General features: G+C 36.9%; 1 protein-coding gene across 2 annotated transcripts in view; it reads right to left on the bottom strand.

Annotated features, from left to right (window-relative positions):
• Positions 1-964: 964 nt before the first annotated feature.
• The window catches only part of LOC150105897 (acetylcholinesterase-like), a 34,565-nt gene continuing 12,952 nt past the window's right edge, over positions 965-22,577 (bottom strand). The window contains exons 1-4 of one of the 2 annotated variants that reach the window (XM_090393657.1): positions 17,446-17,475; positions 9,184-10,731; positions 3,914-4,086; positions 965-1,128 (exon numbers count right to left, since the gene is read on the bottom strand). In XM_090393657.1, coding sequence (XP_090249783.1) covers positions 1,103-1,128; positions 3,914-4,086; positions 9,184-10,667 — 1,683 coding nt within the window. In that variant the 5' untranslated portion in view covers positions 10,668-10,731; positions 17,446-17,475 and the 3' untranslated portion in view covers positions 965-1,102. Of the gene's footprint in view, positions 1,129-3,913; positions 4,087-9,183; positions 10,732-17,445; positions 17,476-22,577 lie in introns of those variants that run through there. The other variant, XM_090393660.1, reaches the window with a different exon arrangement.

Below are 22,577 nucleotides of genomic sequence, written 5' to 3' on the forward strand. Positions count from 1 at the left end.
GAGGAGGCGAGTCAGTTTTAGCCATATCTAACTTTCGGAGACTGAGCGGGCAGTTCAATCTTCACGGTAGCCAATAAGGGATATCTGGCCCAAGGCTATTACTACTACTAGAGGAACTTTTTCTAAGTCTTATTTTCGACCGATTCCCGAGTTAGTTGATCTCTCTCAGAGGCAACCGGATATTTTCTCCCCTAAACTCGGATTTTTCGACACGTAAACTCAAGAAAATGAAAATCGACAGTAGAATCCACACTCTTTCAGACGTTAAAAATATTGTGTTATGGTTATCCACCACGAGATGGCGGCACTTGTTGAGTCGTAACTTTACGGTTCAACACGTGCCGCCATCTCGTGGTCGCTAACCATAACACAATATTAACCATTACACAATATGTGGTTAGTACAAGCCTAACAGTGTTACACTCGTACTAATCACACCATTGTTCAACTTTTAGGGATGACCTCTCGTTCTGGTCTCTCTGAGGCAACCACAAGTTGCCTCAGACCTGAAAATACTTCCGGTGCAAACTTGGCTTACCAGTCTGTTTGCTTACTTGGGAAAAAGGATTAAAACCAAGTTAATGAAATTACTTGGTATCTTTAAAGCTATATTGATGTTTATCTCTTAGAGAAGCTCGATTTTTCCAAATTTCGAGTAAACTTTAATATGATATTAAAACATTTTATAAGTTACAATCTTAAATGAAAGTTCAACAGAATATTCTATGTTTGTTTGTTTGTTTATTCTGTATATTTTTTCTAACAATTATTATATTCCTAAAGTTTTGTAGATTTCCTCCTAGAGGGCGGTCTGTAAATAGATTTCAAACGGTACACATCTTATGTCTTAGCATAAAATTGTGTTCCTATGTTTTTTGTGTTGTGTTTTACGTTTCGTTGCTGTTAATAATCAAAATGGTAATTTATTTTATATACCGGATGATATTCGTGGAGATTCATCGAATCCAGAAGTCAAGATATTTTATTCGAGAAAACCAATACAATTACTTTGCTTGTTTAAAATATGCAAGTATGAACTGATACTTTTACTAACAAAGAAATGCTTTAGAATATTAAATTGTTCAAATGACGTTTTCTTCTATTATTTTCTGCAGCTTCCAGACTGATCTAAAATAATAAAATAAAGTCCATTAAATAAAAATTAGAAACATGGATATATAATTGACTACGCATTCGAGAGAGAGAGAGAGGGAGAGAGAGAGAGAGAGAGAGAGAGAGAGAGAGAGAGAGAGAGAGAGAGAGAGAACATCATAATGTATCCTCAGTTCTTAAAGGAATAAGAAATAGTATATTGGAAGACTAAAACTAGAAGCAATATAGCTTAATGTTTTAGCTTGTTTATTGAAGTTCTAATTCTTATCCGAAGCACTCCTTTGCATTTCAGATCAGATCGAAAGTTGCAAGCTTAGACTTGCATTAAGAGCAAACCACAAGCACAATTGTGGTTTGCACTATGTAGGACAGACAGGTAGTCTAGCATGCCAATCTGAACACATCAACGACAAGAAGAACGAAAGGAAAACCAAATCAGGATTGTTATCACATGCATCTAAAACCAAACATCAAGTATTATGGCAGCAAATATTAGATTCGACAATTATTTACCTTCTTTGTAAATCATTAATACAAGCAAAAACAAAGACTTTAGTGACATCAGCAGCGGCATAATTGGACACTGTCTTGCCTTAAGCTTTTCACGAACCATTGAGTTTCTTTAGCTGTAGACTTTACAACCACGACCATCTCAAGGATGTTGAAACGACCAACAAATTGTTGTCTCATGAAGGCAAACACATTGTTGGACGTGAAACGTTTCAAATTTCGACTTATCAGTTTAACCCGGCTCAAAACAATGAAGAGACAAAAAACGTGATATAAAAACGTTTCAAATTTTGGCTTATCTTTTTATACCTATATGTAGATAAGCAAATTACTAAAGCATGCCTTTCCTTTAGTAAACCCATGTTGTTCCTTATAGAGTATAGCATGTTTGTGTACCCATTTTGTATTCGAGATCTTATCAACTTCTCTAAAATCTTCACTACCACTCCAGAGATACTGATAGGTTGGGAGCTAGACACATCGGTTTTCGCACCACCGTTGTGCAATGGAATTATCATACATTCCTTCCATTCCTGTGGTATGATTTCCGAGCAGAGACTCAAGTTATACAAACATGTCAAAGGCGTTGACAATTCGTCCGAACATTCCTTTAGCAAACGGACTATTATTCCACCTGTCCCTATAGACAAATTCTTATCCAGGTTATGCAACAGCTCTTTAACTTCATTTTCATGAATCTCTAACTCTTCATCCAATGTAACAGTAGTACTGTGCACCCTGTTACGTACACCGGTTGATCTATCTTAGAAAAGTGAGCATTAACTGAACAATCTCATTAGCTTCGATATTCGAGTACCATCTGCATTCAATAAAGTTATTCTTCCACATTCATTCTTTCTTTCGCTTGCGGCATAACGATAAAATTCTTTTGGATTGCCAGTTTCTTTTCATACTCCGATTTAGCTTTCCTCACAATACTCTCTACTGTTCTGGCCTGAGCTTTATATATCATAACTCACCTCACTCTTATTCTCACGATATTCTTTCCACATCATCTTCTTCTTGTGGATCTCTTGCTTAATAAGGTTGTACATCCATTTCCCTTCCAACCTATTTATTCTTCGAACATTAGGGATATATTCAGATACCCCCTCATTTAAGCAATTTTTCAAAGATTCCCATGCATTTCTGACATTTTCCCCATTGAGTAACTGATACAATGGGACCAAAGATAGTATTCTCCTAAGTTGATCATAATTTCATCTTTGTAGTTCAGCATTGTAACCTGTTTTAATGAGAACATCAATACAGTTTGATACTTCCCAAGAAAGCACAGCATGATCAGTGTCACCAATTCGTGGTAAAATAGCCATATTCTTGACAGACATCTCCCTTCTGACTATATAGCAAATCCAACACTCTTTGACCTCGAGTTCTTGCTTTCACATGCTGCTTGAGAACGTTATCTCCCAACAATTCAATAAATTACACTTCTTTCTTATCATGAGATTTCTCGTCTACCCAATCAATGTTTGGGAAATTAAAGTCACCCATAATGATTGTTCCTTTGGTACCCATAAGGCTAAATTGGCGATGCATTTCTTCGTCCCCTGCAACTGAGCTGCCAGGTCTGTAGCAACACCCCACTATATATTTCATTCTGTTAGCCTCCACTACACACCAGATAGACTCAACTTAACGCTACATGTGACATTGCTATTACCATTGTTTTCTTGTGTTTCTACCATAACTAGACTTAAGTCATTCTGATATCATTAGTAGCACACCACCTCCTCTCCAACCTCTTCTTGAGATTACTTGATCAATGTTATTAATGATCTCAAACATCAGGTTTCCATAATATTTTTCAAGTCCCAGATAAAAAAAAAACATCTGGGATGAAGTATAGAAAATGACAGTATTCTTGACAACACTTTAAATAGTAAAATTCTTGTTAAAAGACTTAAAGAAAACCAAGAACGATAGTGATAGATACCGTTAACGAAGATAGCAACATCCAATGTCCAAACTGGTGAAGTAGGGTTAGAAATTGAGGCAACAATTTCAGTCGGCAAGGTTCGACTTGGGCTACAGAGCCATAGGAAAAAGGCAAAGTTAATAAGCGCATACATTTCTCCCAACGTACCGGAAAACCGTTGAAATATAAACTTCACTTTTTTTTCAGTCAAATTATTTATGGTTTGTGAAGTTGGCGCAAGAAATATCAGTAAAGCAACTTATGTTATTTGCTTATAATTATTTTGAAAGCTACAAAATATATCTTCTTATTCTTTATCATTCAAACAGAAGACATAAACGAACTATTTACCTAACAAATCTTTTAAATGTGGTACGAGGTTGTACCAGAAAAAACATCTTCGTGTTCGAAGCTTGTCTCGTACATTTTTACTTCCTGCGTCAAGAATTAGGTACTTTTGTGTTGATGCAGTGTGCTGAGGCCACTCGTTGAGATTCGTACCATCCGGAGAAATATTGGGATTTCTGTAGAAAGATATAATTAAATAAATGATAATACCAAAAACATTGGTATGCAAAGAAAAAAATAATAAAATCTGCAAAATCCCATATCTAAGGAATTATATTTAAAAAAGGAAATTATTTGGCATTCTTACCAGAAATACCGAGCATCAGTGTTCAGTTGCTCATCTTTGTCAGAGGAAAGTAATGATTTTCATTAAAATGATGACAGTTGTATACCGTGCTCTCTTCCTTGGTTGCCTAAGAAAACCACTGATAGTTTTAGGCCAGCTGTCAGTGACGGGTAAGAGTGAATAAAATGGCCAACAGTCAGTCTCGATAAAAATTAGGTAGGGCTAAACGGCCTTTGCCTACTTCCCTTTGGAAAATAAAAGGCACCAGCGGATTTAGTTAAAAAGTTTTTTTATGCACTGTTTATAACACTTTTTATAACACTGTAACAATAGAAATTAGTCCTCGTAGTCGGAGAGTCAAAATTCCTTCGTTGAACTGAATTCTTTGAAAACAATGCATCTGGATTGTTTATTTGACAGAAATTCCTATCGTATCCTGTTCCCTCAGCCATACGGCTGGTGGGGATAGCCGTATGCTACCATACTAGGGAGATGATTACGAGCAAGGTGGTTTTCCCTTGCCTTCCTTGCCGTAGGATATTTTATGACTAGCCGTGTGTGTTCACTGGACCGTTTTGCCTGTTGTGAAGGATGAAAAACCCGAGTTACGAGGAGAAAAAAAAAAGTCTCTGTATGAGATCAGTTAAATTACCTTTTAGTCGAAAGAGACCAAATAAAGTTTCTTCGTGTCACTGACGAGAATTGAACCCAGGTCATTCTTACCAAAGGGTTTCGTCTATACTGACTGAGGTTTTTTTTTTTTTTTTTTTGAAAGTTTCCAATTATATTTTATTCAATTTGTGTAGCTCAGTAGAAGTGGCGTTTGCACTCCACAGCACTTGACCGCACGAAGAAAGGATTTGGTGGTTGTTCAAATCTAATCGCCGACTAGAGGAAATTTTTCTAAGCCTTTTTTCGACCGATTCCCGAGTAAGTCGATCTCTGGCACGGGCTAGCGGGTTTTTGTTTCTCCCGGAAACTCGGGTTTTTTCGTCCGGTAAACTCAAGAATATCGACCGTCGAACCCACACTATTTTCAGACATTAAGAATATTGTGTTAGGCTTAGGAACCACGAGATGGCGGCACTAGCTTGCCGCCTTCTTCACTGCGTACCGATGAATCAGTCATAGCCTTGGGCTAGCTATCTCTCTGATTGGCTACCAGTGGAGATATTGAACTGCCCACTCAGTCTCCAAAAAGTTAGATAGAGTAAACGGTCCCGTCTACTCCCTATACTGGAACAAATAGGCGTTAGCTGATTTTTGAATTTTCAATTGTAAAATGAATGAACATTCTTTAAATACTTTAGGAATAACTCCATAAAGATAGGAGGTAGTGGATAATTGAAAATATTTTTTCAATTAGCTAGTAAGTTCAATTTACTGACTAGAAAACCAACTGCCCAAGACTGCCATGTAAAAGATTACTGTACATTTTAAAATTCCGTTCCCTTAAAATGACATAATTTGAGATAATTTAAAAACTGCGCATTGTAACTAATAGAAAAAAAATTGAAAGTAGGAAAGAAGTTTTGCAGTAACAATAATGAGAAGATTGTCATCAATATACAAACCACATTAATCAATATACAAACCAAATTAGAAGCATTAACAAAGTTCTTGTAACATAAAAGCCAAAATTATGACAGCATAAATCCTATGAAATTATGTTTAATAGAAATAATCTTGGATATTCATCTTGACATTAATAAACAACTGAATTCTGATTTATCACTGTTTTTATCAATAGTATGATAAAGTCATTAGACAAATCATATATCTAAATATCAGATTAAGCAGATATCATATTTGTCACAGAAGCATACAAGCCAAATAGTTTCACGACATTGCAGGCCATATTTCTCAGTGGATGATTCTCAGGTTGACCAGTTTTCTGCTTTTCAGCGAATATTATAAGACCCTCTTACCCAACCTCGATTGTCATTTATCCATGGCATGAGATTTTTACTGATATAGCTACTCAGCATATGAATAATATCAGTAACAACACACACATTAAATCCATTTCTTGAACTCCAAATTCACACGCAAATACAATTAGGCCTACAATTCTTGCCTATGTTATGCCTTGATTAGACATTTCATTTGCTGTTCCCCAAAATACTGTTGAAAGAATTTAATGTTTAAAGGGCAATTCTTCAAACATTTTATCCAAAGAATCGTGAAATTCATCCTTAAAGTCTTTGACAAGAATTTCTAGAGTACGATTAAGTCTATTTGTCTGAGGTAAAGAAATTGGTATTTCAAAACCATATCTTCGGGCTGCTTGATGCATTTTACTGGATATGGTGAGCGACCTTCACACCTAAATGGCATTTTCTACTGTAATAATAATTAAAAAAAAATGATTTTCATTAAAAATATGAAACGCCCATGCCAGACTCCATTATTAATTAACCCCCTAAAGAGATAAGCTACGGAGGCTCCTGAAAAAAATTAACGTGTTATTCTACTTAATTAACATGAGCTGTTCCACATCATGAAGAGCGTCACTGCAGTAATTCCGTAGAAAATTTCATTCTACCGAAATTCTACAATGTTCATATTGGTGTTCGGTGCTTGTGACTGCAACGAAAGACAGCTTGCAGACAGGAGCGCGCCGGCACAGTGTGCAATACGTGCGACGCACACAGGCGCCTGGATAGTAAAGGCGCCAATGTTTTCAGGCGAGGAGGAAATATTTTAAAAAAAAATTATTCATTAATTATATTAAAATAAATTACATTTTTGTTTAAATTTTAATTATATTTTATAGATTTGTCTTAAACAAATTATTTATAATCATTTATTTGTTATTATTCCTTAAGATCTTATTTTATTCTGATCCTAGGTCTAACAAGTAGTTTAGCGTAAACAAGTAAAATCTTGAACTTGCGTGAGTTTACTGTTTACAGGATGACGCGCGTTTGAATTTGTTTATTCTTGTTCACACTCGCATTTGCTCTGAACATATATAAGAAAATCTGCTGAAGTTTTTAACTTTATTCTATATTCTGCTGTTATAGTGTACGTACTGTATCGTATCACTAATCAAAAAAGATATCAGTTGTAAGTTTTTGTAATTAGACAAAGGACAGTAAAGTGCAGTATATCACTAATAACATAATAATAAGAACAAGAAGTAAATTTGAATTTGAAATAAGATCTAAGGTAAGTTATTCATTCTTTTCCCGTACATTTAACATAATACATTTCTTAGTTTTTAATTTTGTTAAACTATCATGAAAAAAATAAAATAAATTTTCACGCTTTTAAATATTTCGCTAAAGAAATTAATATATATATATATATATATATATATTTCTATATATATATGGGAATAAAATAACCAAGCATATAAAATTGCTTGGTTATCCTAATATATATATATATATATATATATAGAAATTAATATATATATATATATATATATATATATATATATATATATATATATATATATATATATATATATATATATATATATATATTTAATAATTCGACATTTTCATTTAATATTAATTTTTATTTAAGTTAGTAAATTTATACATGAAATATTTTCATTGTAAAAATTGTGTTTTGTACTGTTTGTTTTTATTAATATTATAAAAAAATATACCTAATTTCGAATATTATTTTACTTTCGAATTTTACTCAATTATAATAAAATTTATTATAATTAAGTATTTTTACTTTAATCAGATTTCCCAAGAGGAAAAGAAGAAGAAACTTTTCGGGTATCAAAATTTAATAAATAAAAGATTTTAATTTTCCACGCGATTCTTCCGGACGAAAATTTTCACATACATATTATAAAAGGCATTTAAAAAATGGCGAAGAACACAATAGAAACTGATTAATTCATTCAGTTTCAAAAAACGCAGTTTATTGTTTTTGCGGCAAACTTTTCGAACTTTAAATTCCGAACATAATAAATTTATTCAGGGACTTAATGACTAGCAACATCTTTCAATGTACCTGAATCGCCATGAGAAAAAATGTAAATCATTTGAACAATTACAAAAAATGGACAGAATTAATTGCATCCTTAAAAAATAAAACTTGTATTGATCATTTGCAACAAACAGTTTTAGATAATGAAAGGAAACGTTGGTATGAAGTTATAAAAAGAATAATTTTTGTAGTACAGTTTTTAGGCAAACAAAATCTAGCTCTTCGTGGTAAAAGTAATAAACTCTACAATCGCAACAAAGGCAATTTATTAAAATGCATTAAGATGTTAGAAAAGTTTGATCCTTTTATATCGGAATACACGCGACGTGTAGCTAATGATCCTGACTTTAAAAATATGCCCTCCTGTTTAGGAGGGCATATTTTTAAATTCAGGTAAAATTCGAAATATAAAATTCAAAATGAAATGCTCACTTTATTGGCATTAAATATTAAAAATAATATTATTAACCCGTGTCAACAAAACAAATATTTTGTATATATAAAAACAAATAAAATATAGTTAGTTTAATTTTGTACCAAAAATATTTAATATTTTTGTTTTTATAAAACTGTAAGTTTATCTGTTAAACATAAAACTATACAAGGTGCAACTGGCGAATGATTTGCTTGTCAAATAACATAAATTATTTAAAATTTTTTCAAATTATTTTGGTTGTTTTTGTTTTTGTACTCTTCTTGTATGTTTATTGTTTTTTATACATTTTTTTTTGTAATTACCGCTTTTTGTTTAATAAACTTATAATTAATATATTTCGTATTTCATTTTTACTCACTGATACGTTTTTAGAAAGTAATTTTTTTATTGTGGGGAGGGGTATAAGGGCGCCAACTAAAGTTTTGCACACAAGTGCCGGAAACTACTGGCGCTCCACTGCTTGCAGATCACTGTAAACCTTTGTGGGAAACAAGCGATAAGCAGATTGGTAAAGTAGTCCTCATGACATATAATAAAACACGTTTTTTCTTCTTATTATTATTAAGAAGAGAGAGAGAGAGAGAATATTATACTCACCCTGTTCTTGCAAAATTAGTCCAATATTTAATTATCCTCCTACTGAGTTCTTTTTCTTCAGGCTGAAAGTTATATTCAGGATTAAACGGCAACCCAAACACATAAAATACTTCATCACCGTGTGCCGCTCCGCACCATTTTGGCCATATGTTCGTATTAGTACGATGAGTGAACAGATATTGGTAAACCGGATTGTTGGCTTCTGCGTAGTCATGTGCATTAACAATCGATGGGCAAGTAAATTGCCCATCTGCAAGTAGTTTATCGAGCCCATCAACGTTCAATGTCGAATTATTGATATCCCTCAGTGGCGTATACTCATATAGAACGACATCCTGGATGACTTCATTATTAGATGGAATTAATTGACGAGCAACCTGCACGAATTCCTTGTGAGTAACGTTAATAGGATCTGTTAAGGGTAAGATATGAGGAAAGCCTAAATGAAGAAATACTGTCCCTTCGTTAAAATTAGTTCCAATTAAAATACTAGTATTTTTGAAATTTCTTCTTGATAGCGATCGTGTGGGCGTTTCGGTTATGAGTTTACCATCAAGTACTGGCCCAAAATTGAATCTAAAAGAGTCTTGAATTGGTGGTTGCAATTCAGCGATTTGTTTGGCATCTCTTTGTCTCAGACATTTCAAAATAGCATTTGTATTTTTTTCATCGTGAGGACAGTTAAGTAAGTGAGCTAACGTCAATCCCTCATTTACAGTTTGATTCTTATCTCTTAAACCCCATGGGGCATTTGCAGAGCCACTTTCAAGGATTGCCCGATTAAAGAGATTCCAGCTTCCTCGTAGCAGAAGATGATAAGATACACTGCCTGATCCAGCACTCTGCCCAAACAAAGTTACCTTTTCTGGATCCCCACCAAAGAAGTGGATATTTTCATTAATCCACTGAAGTGCTAGTTGCTGGTCAAGTAGTGCCATGTTACCTGGCGCTTCAGAAGTACCGAAATACAAAAAGCCAAGGGCACCGATTCTGTAATTTATTGGTACTACTATAACCTCCTCCTCCGATACTAGAACACGAGGATCATATATAGGCTTTGCTGAATACCCAAGAGTAAAACCACCTTCATGTATCCAAACCATAACATTTGCCTTTTGAGGTCTGGGACGGGGTACCCACACACTTAATTGCAAGCAATCCTCGCTTATTGGCTGGGTTAATGATAGGACTTTGATTTTTTGAAATACATCTACCACAGGTTGTACACAAGTGTTTGGAAGTTCTGTGGCATTAAAGACAGTTGTCCAAGGTTCTGCGGGTTCTGGTGCACGAAATCGACGTTCGCCAACTGGTGGTTTTGCGTAAGGAATACCTAGAAAAGCATCCACAGATTTTCCGGTGGGAGTTGAAAATGTTTTCCCTCTTACAGCTCCTTTGGTTGTCTGAACGACCAAATCATCCGCTTGTGCTGATGACACAACAGCAGAAACTAGAAGAGGAATGATCACATGGAACAGCTTCATTCTTCGAAGAATCTTGGTTTCTGAGAGCGCAATAGCTATCCTGAATTTCGAAAGGTCTTTGTCACTGCCCAAAAGAAAGAATATTAAAAATGTCTTAAGAAGGTTAAAATTCACATCAAGGAAATACATTTTTAATGTTTTTCTTAAAATGGAAAAATTTATAACTTGGAAGAAATATAAAAGCACAGATTAAAATTACTGATAATCCTGGATGAGCTATTTTGAGATTGGCTAAGAGCGGAGACTAGCTGCTCAACACCCTTCAAAAGTTATTATTATTATTATTATTATTATTACCACGGGCTACTCCAGGAGTCCTTAGACTCATCGACGGAGGCCCTAAACATCATGTTCACACAGCTGTTCAACATTCTCACAGTATCTATCATACCTTGCCTTGAACTCGCTCACTGTCATAGCACCCACAACAGACTCTGGCAGCTTATTCCACTCATTTACCACTCTAAAAGTAAAGAACCCAGCTCTAACACCCCTGCTAACCACGCTCTTGCCCAGCTTCCATGGGTGTCCCCTAGTTCTCCCACCACCAGTCCTGATCTCAAAAATATCATCTGAATTAATCCTATAGAATCCTTTTAGCAATTTGAATGTCTCAATCATATCTCCCCTTTTTCGCCTATCAACTAGTTCTGCAACCCACAAATTTTCAACCTGTTCTCATATGGTGCATTCCATAGACCTGCTATCATCTTAGTAACTCGCTTCTGGATCCTCTCAACCTCCTCCCCATCAAGAAGGAACCGAGGTGACCAAATCTGGGCACAGTAGTCGAGATGAGGTCTTATCAGGGCTCGGTACAGAGGTACAATAACTTGTTTTTCTCTGCTCGTCAAGGTATTTTTCAACAACCAAGTGAGTTGATGAGCTGATTTAGCTACTTTCGCAATGTGCCCCCTAAACTTCATCTCCCTATCCACCAACACTCCCAAGTCCCTTGCCTCATCAATCTCTTGGAGTACAGTTCCACCAATGTGGTATACTGCTGCTAATCTTTTCACTCCGAAATGCATAACCTTACATTTTGTCACATTAAATTGACATCCATTCTCCTTAGTCCAGAACTCCAATCTATCTAAGTCATCTTGCAAGACTTTGACATCTTCTGCATTCACTATCGCTCTACCCAACTTTGCATCATCAGCGAACAAATGAACTGTCCCACTTAGACCATTCCCTATATCGTTAATGAACAGATTAAACAGCAGTGGTCCAAGAACAGAACCCTGTGGCACACCACTAGTCACAGGCCGTTTTTTGGACTCTACTCCTGAATAAACTACTCTTTGATATCTCTCCATCAACCACCCAGCTATCCATCTCACCAACCCTATATCCATTCCCATATGTTGTAGTTTAAGGATTAGAATTCCATGTGGTATCCTGTCAAACGCCTTTGCCAGGTCCAGCAGTATCACTGTAAACCCATTTCCCTTATCCAGTTCAGCCGTCACCCTGTTATAAAACTTGAGCAAGTTACTGAGGCATGATCTACCCTTCACAAAGCCATGCTGTCCTCTGTACAGTATCTCATTTTCATCAATCCATTCCTGTATTTTTCCCTTGACTACTTTCTCCAAGACCTTGACAACAACTCCTGATATGCTGATCGGTCGGTAATTTGCAACCATAGTCTTGGATCCTCCTTTATGCAGTGGAGCTATTTTCCCCTCTTTCCACGCCTTCGGGACTAAGCCAGACCTGAGACTCAGATTAAACAACATGGTCAAGGGCACTGATAATTCATTAGCCGCTTCATGCAAGACCCGTGCCGGTATACCATCCAATCCCACAGATGTATTCACATTAAGGTTCTGTAATAGACTATTCACCTCCACTTCATTCATCACAATTCCCATATAAACTAATGGTTCCTTCATTTTTTCAACGTCACCACCTGGATGATATACTTTTGCAAAGTGCGCGCTCAGTAACTCCACTATATCGACTGGTTCAGTGAACTCTTTACCATCGTCATTCCTTAAAATCATTTTGCCATGTAAAGTTTTTCTCTTGCTTGCAGCATATTGAAAGAACTGTTTGGGATTCTCTTTTGCTTGCATAGCTAGTTTCCTTTCATAATCGGCTTTTGCTGTTTTTACCACACTCGTTACCCTTCTAGCCTGTACTTTATACCGTTCGTGTGCCTGCAGGTCACCCCTTTCTTTAAATTCCCTCCATAGTTGTTTCTTTTTTTGCAGCTCAAGCTTAATGGTGTTATTCATCCATTTAACCTCTCCTTGTTTCACTATTCGGACCTTAGGTATACAATCAGCCATAACCTCTTGTAAATGCTCTTTGATCACTTCCCATGCTCTATCGACTTCCAGCCCTTGCAGTTGTACATGCCATGGCACTGATCCAAGCAATCTCCTAAGCTTGTCATACTTGCCAGCACGGTAATTCCACATATACCCTGTCTTAATCACAAATTTCACACCTTTAGCCACCTCCCAGGTCAAAACCTTATGATCACTCTCACCAATAGGTGGCAACATGGTCATATTCATTACAGTCAAATTCTCAGATACTATTACCAGGACAAGCACTCTCACACCCCTAGTATTTTCAATTACATGCTGTTTCAGATAGTTATCCCTTAATAATTGAATAAAATCCATTTCCTTCCTCACATGTGTCCTCTCCTCCTTCCAATCAATGTTACCATAGTTGAAATCCCCCATAATAATTACCCTCCTTCCACTCATTTCATCAATTTGTTTATGCATACCATCTCCACCATCTATTCCATCACCTGGTCTATAGCAGCACCCAACTGTATATTTTATTCTGCCAGTATCAATCTCACACCAAATAGCCTCAAATGAGCTCCTTTCACTATCCTGCAATACTTCAATTCTCCTTGGCTGCAGTTCATCAGCTATCATCAATAACACCCCTCCCCCAATTTTATTCTCTCTGTCCCTCCTAAACATACTATAACCTACACATTCTATCCCACTAACTATATCATCTTCCGTCAGCCATGTTTCACTAATGCCAATAACCTGTGGCCAGGAAGAGCCAATCAAGGCCAAAAATTCTTCCTTCTTGTTCCTAATACTCCTGGCATTAGTATACATGAATTGCAGTGTTCCCTTTGTCCCACCCCTATCTTGATGCGTTATTCTAAATATCCCATTCCCATTTTTTGTCCTTATTGCTGGCTCAGGTACATTATATACATTTTTACACTCAACTGTCTCACTGATGTCTGGATATCCACTTCCCCCCCTCCTTGGTAGTTCTAGTTTCCCTGGTTCTGCACATCCATTTTCACTTCATTCAGCAACACTTTTTCCAGTCTCCGCACACCAAGTCCATTCAAATGCAGTCCATCCATCTTATATAAGTCCTTTCGCCCATCAAACTCATTCCACACGTCCACAAATTCCACACCACACCGTCCGCATAACCTGCGCATAATATCATTTGCGATTATGGCCCTCCTTCTAAACTCCTCTCTGTCATACCGCGGTAACAGACTCACCATTCTAACTCTGTCACTCTTTTCTTTCGCTACCTTTAACAATACTTTCAAGTCCTCTCTCATAAAAAATTTATCACCTTTCAATTCATTCGTACCAGCCACAATTGTTATTTCTTTCACCCTCTGTTTTTGCACTCTAATGCTCTCACTTACATCCTTAAATTTCGCACCCGGCAAGTACGATTTAGTTACACTCCCATCTATTACTCCTCTTAATAACGAGTCACCATACAATACTCTCTCCTTCATTTCGGAAACTCGCCCACGCTGTTTATTTCCGTTAGCCGAATCACTCTGGAAAGAGTTTTGCAGGTGCTCTAATTGCCGCTGCGCATCTTGTATCACTGCGCGCAGCCTAGCGATCTCACTTCCTACAAATAATTCCTCATTTTTTTTATCATTCAAACCATTTTCTCTTTCTGTATAATTGCTCTCACTCTTTCTTAGATCACCGCTCACATTGCCATCTTGTACACCGCAATTCCCTATCGAGCCACTATTTTCACTTGCATTCTGGCTTTCTTCGACCATAACTGTCTCACAACCTGACACATACTTCGACTCCTCACTTTGCATACACTTTCTACACATTCTCCCACCACTATCACTTTCAACCCATACTCCAGACTCATTCGGGAATGCATACATTCCACACACATCACAACGGACAAACTCTCTCACACTACAGTTTTTGAACAATGGCGTCGTATTTTTGGACGCCATTATCTTACGTCGCATTGGCGCCATATTCAAATATATGAAACGTATCGTTAAAGACTAAATTAATTTACGGAATTTACACCAAAATCACACAGACACAACACGCTACCAAATTTAGACAATATTACGTTATGATTTTTAACATTTATTCTAATTTCCATTCAAAATTGTACTTAGCTTTCGGGAGCTCCCTGAAAATACGACCGTTCTCCTGGCACTCTCGTTGAGAACGAGAGTGCCAGGAGAACGGTCGAATAAAGGTTGAATAAAAGACTCCAATGGATATAATAACATTAAATATGTCATCCGTGGGGTCAAAAGACTCATCTAAATAATAATAATAATGATAAATAAATAAATAACTTGACATAAAAGAAATACGTTTTCATGACAAAACGTATCTCCAGTGTCATATGTAATTCCTAGGGGGAGGGGTGACGTGATTGGTTGTCCTTTACAAGAAAGATATTTCGGGAAGTCTGGAATTGTCTTCTTTATAATTAAATTTATAAATTGTGGCGTCGAAAATTGCATCATTTGCACAGTGCATTCAACGGCACAACGCAGCTCCTCGGGACTGATGTTGCGTACGTGTGGGTTATTCTGTCTTTCAGCACTGGCAAGCTTTCCGGATGATCCCGATATACCTTGTCTTTGAGAAATCCCAGAGCCAGAAAGTCTGATCGAATACTGATTGACCGATGTGTGGAGGGGGCCCAATCCTGCATGAAAATAACTGAATCCGTGTACAGGTGCTTCTGTAGCTGTGGCACAACAAAATTGTTTATCATATCGCGATACCTCTTTGGCCGTAACTGAGCAGGTTAAAGTACCCGACTGGCGATTGTCCTCAAAGCAATGATGGATTACATGAAGGTTTTGCGTAGCTCATGCCTGATAATTGGGAGTGTTCAGAGTTCGGGTGAAAGCGAGCCTCATCCGCAAAATCACCCACGCGTCCAACTCCACTGGAGCAAAGAATTTTACAAGCGAATGTCAGTTAAATTTCAGAGTCCTACGTTATGGTTATCTTAACTGGGTAGAAATGCAGAATCTTCCTTAGAATTTTCCAGACAGTTGTGTAAAGTACATCCATGTGTCTCGGTACAGCACGTGCACTGCAGAAACCAACGCTGTTATTCATGGCCTGCTCCACAACGGCAGTAACAACTTCATTCACTTGTCGTGAACTGACTGGTTTGCGACCTCAGTCAGCTCCCAACAAACCTTGTTTCTTCAAAACAACTGATCATTCGTCGGAGGGCATAACATCGACTGACATTTGCTCAGTCGATGTTATTAAACTTAATGCATTTTTGAGATTTTGTAAATACCTCTACTGGATAAAATGCTCTTCACTCACGATACGATATGGTTTCTTATCTTCATTTCCTGTCTCTATAAAGGTAGCCAGGATGCATTTCTTCTTAAAGATATAACAATACTTCAGAAAAAAAGGCAAATGCCTGCTTTTCTTCTTCAGCTAATGTACGTCCACAGATACGAGACCCTTCGATACTTCTGCGCATGTCAGAAGAAGGAGAATCCATTCCGATAATAGGGTAATCAATCTGTATTGTGGGATGAGTTGTTTATTATTACACGTCAGAAAATTAACTTCTCTTTTATGATCACCGTAATTTTTAAGTGATAACTATTTTGCTTGTATAACAGGAAAATTTTATCTATGAAACACGTGGTTTCGCGTGTTGGCGACCAATTAGTACATCCTTCATTTCTTTTTCCCCTTCAGCATGAATCGACTATTCTTGGCACAAAGCCAAGCGAAGCTCTAGAAAGTGTGGGCGTATTATAGCAGCAGTGCCATAGCTAGAACTTTTGCCGCCTGGGGAGATCTTTTAGTTTGCCGTCTCTTTTAATACACACGAAAAATACTACAAAAAATCAAAACGACATATAGGGAAATAAATTAAATTAAAACTTATAAATTAAAACCCTATGTTTATTTTTGAAGGAAAACTTTAATTTCGACATTCTAAAATGTTATTTTTCTTGCTTTTCTGTTAGCAAAATCGTCGATGACATTGGCGAAGTCTCTTTCATTTCTCAGTTGGTGTTCTATAGACATTATGGCCAGATTTCTTAAAAGCAAAGTGCTGCCCGGGGAGACCTCCCCCCCCCCCCTCTAGCTACGCCCCTGGCTAGCAACGACTCCATAACTCATTACGTTTTTTTTTTTTTTTTTTTTTTTTTTTTTTTTTTATTTCAAGAAAACGAGTATGTATTTCTAAGAAAAAAAAAATTTTTGGATCACCAAATCATCCAATACTAGAAGTGTGCAAGCAAAATATAAGGTCTCGTTTCTCTATAATCAAAATTATCCGGCTACACCCATCTAACATGAGCTCAGACAATCATAGTCACAAAGCAATCAGATTTACGATAATAAAGTACTAGAATAGGATTATTTTGAAACGTGTTCTATAATAAAATTTGAGAATAATCTGAAATCGGACAAGAAATTCTGCATTTACTTTCCCTAAAATATATTTGAAATTAAATTAACAGAAAAAATTCAAATATACTCACCTCTCAGCACAGTTGAAGCGTCAAAATTTATTTGGCCTTATATACTGTACTTGCATGTTATCTCCACATATATTTATAAACTATGTTTGTTATCATTAATGAGATTTCAGTTGAACTTTGAGCCTATGGCAAGTGATTATATTTAATGCATTGTCAGCAGCTTGTGATAATCCCATTATCACAAGATGCTCAAACCAATTGAATTCATTATTTTTGATAAATACAAAAATAAATAAATAAATAAAAATAAAATAAATAGATAAAATAATAATCTTACTGATATAATCGAATTAGATAGCATCAACTTCACGTTGTTTTCATTAGGGCATCTAATCAAAATCACACATGAGAGTAAACTTTTACCTTGATGTTTATTTTAAGTGATAATGTATGTCAAAATGTTTACTTTATTTTAAAAATTCCATTCCATTGGTTCAAAAAAAAATTAGTTCAAATATATATATGTATGCATGATGTAAAATGATGTTTCCAAGTTACTTGCTTAAAACAAGAAACCAGGTATCAAATTGTGTGTGTGTTGATTAAAATTTTAGATGTTGTCAGATCATGGGACAACATATAAAATATTTGTGTTGTATCGTAGTTGAGGGTTAAATAATTCAAGCGACTTCATACCTCCAATAAGTATGATGGTAATGTCTCGTAGGATGCTGGAAAATTATCTCTCACTTGAATCCTTTCACAAACATTCATGCTTTGGATGTTATGGAACACACAACGTATTGGCCAGAGATTGAATACGCTGTCCACTTGACCAACTAGACCAGCAAGAAATTAGCTCTTTTAATCTTAAGATGAGTTAGCCGAACTTAAGCAGAGGTATTGTTATCCCCGTATACATACAAACTAGACAAAATGGATGTCTGCACATAGATTCACAGCGACAAGACTACAGAAATAAGATTAATGGTCCGCTTTTTTTTTTTACCAAATTCATGGTCATAAGAAGCCACGTTATTTGTTTGTTTATGTCTAATTTGTAAAGGAAGTTGGTTTCCTTTAATGGTTTCAATGTGCATCTTCACTGTAATACAGTCTACGCAGTTAGCCTAGTGGCTTTCCGCTTCGCAACCATGTGCCTGGGGAAGGAGTGTCCTGGGTTCGATTCCCGTCGCAGACGCGAGGAGCTTAAGGATCTGCCATAGCCAAGTTAGCCGGTCTTGGGCGTGAACAGCATAGGTTTCCCCCCTAGTTTATCTGGGGGTTTTTCTTCCAGCAAGCAGGCAAACCGGTCCCGTGAACACACACGGATCTACAGCCATAAATGCTTAACTCCCCATGAGGGGGCTCAGCTCGCCCCAGGGACGGGGGAGAAAAGGGAGGAAACTCCATATGAATAAATGTGGAAAAAAGCATTGAAGTTTATCGAAATTAACCAAAGTTCCAAAACAATCATAAAAAAAAAGTTTCATTGGGAATTTTTCATTTCCGATACTTGGCAAGCCTAGTTTCGGGAATTTGGTTTACTTGCTTTGATTTTATATATATATACCAGGGTGGTTCAAAATTCCACGTACATACTTTGAGGGGAGGTAGAGAACATCAAATTCAACCATATTCACATAGGAAAGCATGACCGGAAACTCCACCGGAAGGTACTAACAGGGACGCAAAGATACAGAAATAACACAAGGCAGTAAGTAGTGTAAAACACTTTATTAGGCGTAACTGAACAGTTCAATAGTAGTTGGCTATCTAATATGGTAAACGAGGTGCGTGTCTGCCATCTCAGCGTTCTTAAAGCGACGCATGTTCTTTGTACGACATCGAAAGCTTGAACGAGGAAGCTCCAATTACTCACTTGGAGCTCTGACGAACAGCGCCATCTATCACTTTCGGGTGGCGTTTCCGGTCATGCTTTCCTATGTGAATATGGTTGATTTTGATGTTCTCTACCTCCCCTCAAAGTTTGTACGTGGAATTTTGAACCACCCTGTATATATATATATAAACCTGGCCGAATTTACTATCTCTCTCTCTCTTCACATTTTTCAGATCATGTTCAGTTGCTAAGAAACCTTCAGAAAAGAACAGGCTGAACAGCGGGTCCTGTTGAAATGTTCGCACTCATGTTGACTCCACTAAGGCCAAAACTTCTCCATTCATTAGAGTAATCTTTTTAGCTATTAACTACATGCGTTATTTAATGCATTCTAGATGCCGTTCTGAATGAACTGATCTCTCACCACCCCCTCCCCACGAATTTTCTTTTCCTATGAGCTCCTGAATCTCACACTTCAAACATACCTGCTCTTCACTCAAAAGACTGCACATTAGAGTCCCACCTTGAACATGGATGTTTGATTCTATTTCACATACTTACAAAATATACACTCTCACGAGATGGACAGAGTCACTATGGAAGAAGTGGATCTTTCCCTTTCCTATTAGGGAACATCATCTCCAAGGAGTGGGAATACTCTAAAATATTTTACCTATAAGGAAATACTACCTTATAGGGAGTAGGCGAGGCCTTTTAACCCTATCTAGCTTTGGGAGACTGAGCGGGCATTTAAATCTCCACCTGTAGACAATCAGAGATAACTGGTCCAAGACTATCCCTAATTATAAGTGGTAACCGATGAAGAGATGGGCAAAAATGGGCTGCAATCTTTTGGTACCTAACTCAAACAAGATACAGGGTGTTCGGGATAAATTTGACAGTTTCGTAAGGAAAAAGAAAATCTTCTTTGTATCTATTAAATTTAATGAATTGACAAAAAAACATTACAGGCAGAGTTAATTACAATACTATCAACAAGATTTACTCAAAATAACCACCATTAGCATCGATCACAGCTTCAATTCTGCTTCGGAACCTCGAACAAGCTGATGCTACAGTCTCCCTGGGAAGGGCCGCAAAAACTGTTTTAATTTTATCCATTAACTGGGCTTTTGTATTACTGGAAGTGCGATTGGTGTCTTTTTCAACTGCGCCCCATACAAAATAATCCATGGGGTTAAGGTCTGGGGAGTTTGGAGGTCAAACATTTGGACTGGTGAAGTCGTAGAAATTTTCAGACAACCATTTTTGACTTTTCCCAGAGGTGTGGCAAGGGGCCGAATCCTGCTGCCATACATACGGCCTACCATTGCCTACCCTTGTTATCCAGGGCTTGACTACAGTTAGCAACTCCACGAACAAAGCCCGAATTCCAATGCCAGGGTTCTTCAACACCTGTTCCTGCAGATTTGCGAGGAATTCTGCTGTACGAACGCAATCAGATCGTCTGCTAGGGATCTTTCTTCTTGCTACATCCTCGTAGTCACCATTGCAAGTCACTAGTTCATGCCTGATTGTTTTTACTGTATTCAGGGAGCATTGGGCAGCAGTCGTAATATCCTTATTTTGATGGCGGGCACGAATCATCATGATACAAGTTATTCTCTTCCATGATTCAGGTGGGTTCCAGCTATCCATCCTTTCTGACATCTTGTATATGAATGAAGAAGGGTCCAAACTTTTAAATGAAGAGAATTGTGTGTTAATACATGTAACTTACGGAAAAATATAATTAATTATAAATATGTCAAATTTATCCCGAACACCCTGTATATTTTCGTCTGAAGTAGTATGCGTTCTACGGTAGCTTTTCTTAAGTTTATGGGACAAAACACCCGATTTTCTATGAGAAAAAATATTCACTTGTTAGTGCCAGAGATCGACTAGCTCCGAAACCAGTCTATGAAAAATTTAGAAAAAGTTCCCCCATTTAGTGACTAGACTTGCCTTTAAGCCTCTCTTTGACTACCTAGCTCAGAGGGGGGGGGGAGGTTGCAAGCTCACTTCCACTGAGCTACACAGGTCTCGTTTTATTTTACGTGTTCAGAATAAAAAAATATCATTAAGTTATCAAAATCGCTACACTATTTGTGTTTGTTTAACTAGACATATTAAGAAAGTACTCACTGAAGGTCACAAAAATGTTGCATGTTTTTGGTGACCCCTAATGTCTAATAGCATTTCTGAACATTGATCATAGCCGAATTATTTCATTTATATAGTTGGAATATAAATTCTGCATTGTATGACGACTCATTGCTCTTTTTGTTGTAGATTACTGTGATTTTATTTAATTTGCTTATTTATTTACTTGCTTCTTCACTTTGATAACCTCAATATGTATAAGGTGAGTCAGAATGAATCTGTAAAACTTCATGAATTGATTCCTTGCATGATTTCAAGCAAAAAAAAAAAGATATATCAAGATGGATTCTCTTCTGAAATGGGGGAAAGCTACAATGAGTGGATAGGTGTTGTGGATTTGCAAGAGGACTTGAATAGATTGTATGAACAACGCCAGTGAGTGGGATTACCAGTTCGGTATCGTAAAGGCTAAGGTTTTAAAATTTGGGCAGCTAAATAGAGAAGAAGAGTATACAATTTGTAGGGATATATTAGAGAAGTTTGAGGAGATGAGGATTCTGGAGGTGGTGTTGTACAAGGGCGTAATTCGATATGGAACACATTCCTAAAATTGTGAGTATAGCACAGCGGACTGTACCATTTTACCTTCTAGCATACAGAAGTAAGAATTTTAGGGTTCCATTGTATCAGCTCTGATCCTGCAGCCTATGATAGTATCAGAAGCATGAATAAATACTGGAAAGGGTCCAGAGACGATTGATTAAATGGTTTGTAGTTCCGGAACAGTGAATTTGAAAGCAGATTGAGGAACTGCAGTTTGCACATGGCTAGCACTAGAGAAGAAGGGGATAGAACTGAGACATATGTTGGTAAGGGATTATTAAATTAAAAAAAATTAAATTTAAATTAATTTAAAAAACCTGGTCCTCACCCCTCTGATTACGTCCTTCTTATACAACTTCCAGAAATGGTGCCATGTTCTCTCCTTGTCTTTTCCCATTAATGTGAATAAAGCTCTGCATAGAATGGGGAAAGACTAGGAGAGACAAAGACGCCATCTCTGGAAGTTGTAGAAGGAGGACGTAATCAGAGGGGTGAGGACCAGGTTTTCTGTATGGGAAGTGGTAGATTATTGGAACGCATTGCCCGAGATTATGGCGAGTGCATTTTAGGCCCACAGGATGAGCTGTGTATTGAACAGACTGACCTCCCACGATGTCTTTTGACTCCATAGAGATCAAAT

This window comes from Typopeltis vanoorti, chromosome 6 (assembly GCF_054136105.1).
Source record: "Typopeltis vanoorti isolate ZY-2024b chromosome 6, IOZ_Tvanoo_1.0, whole genome shotgun sequence".
Classification (NCBI taxonomy): Eukaryota; Metazoa; Arthropoda; class Arachnida; order Uropygi; family Thelyphonidae; genus Typopeltis; species Typopeltis vanoorti.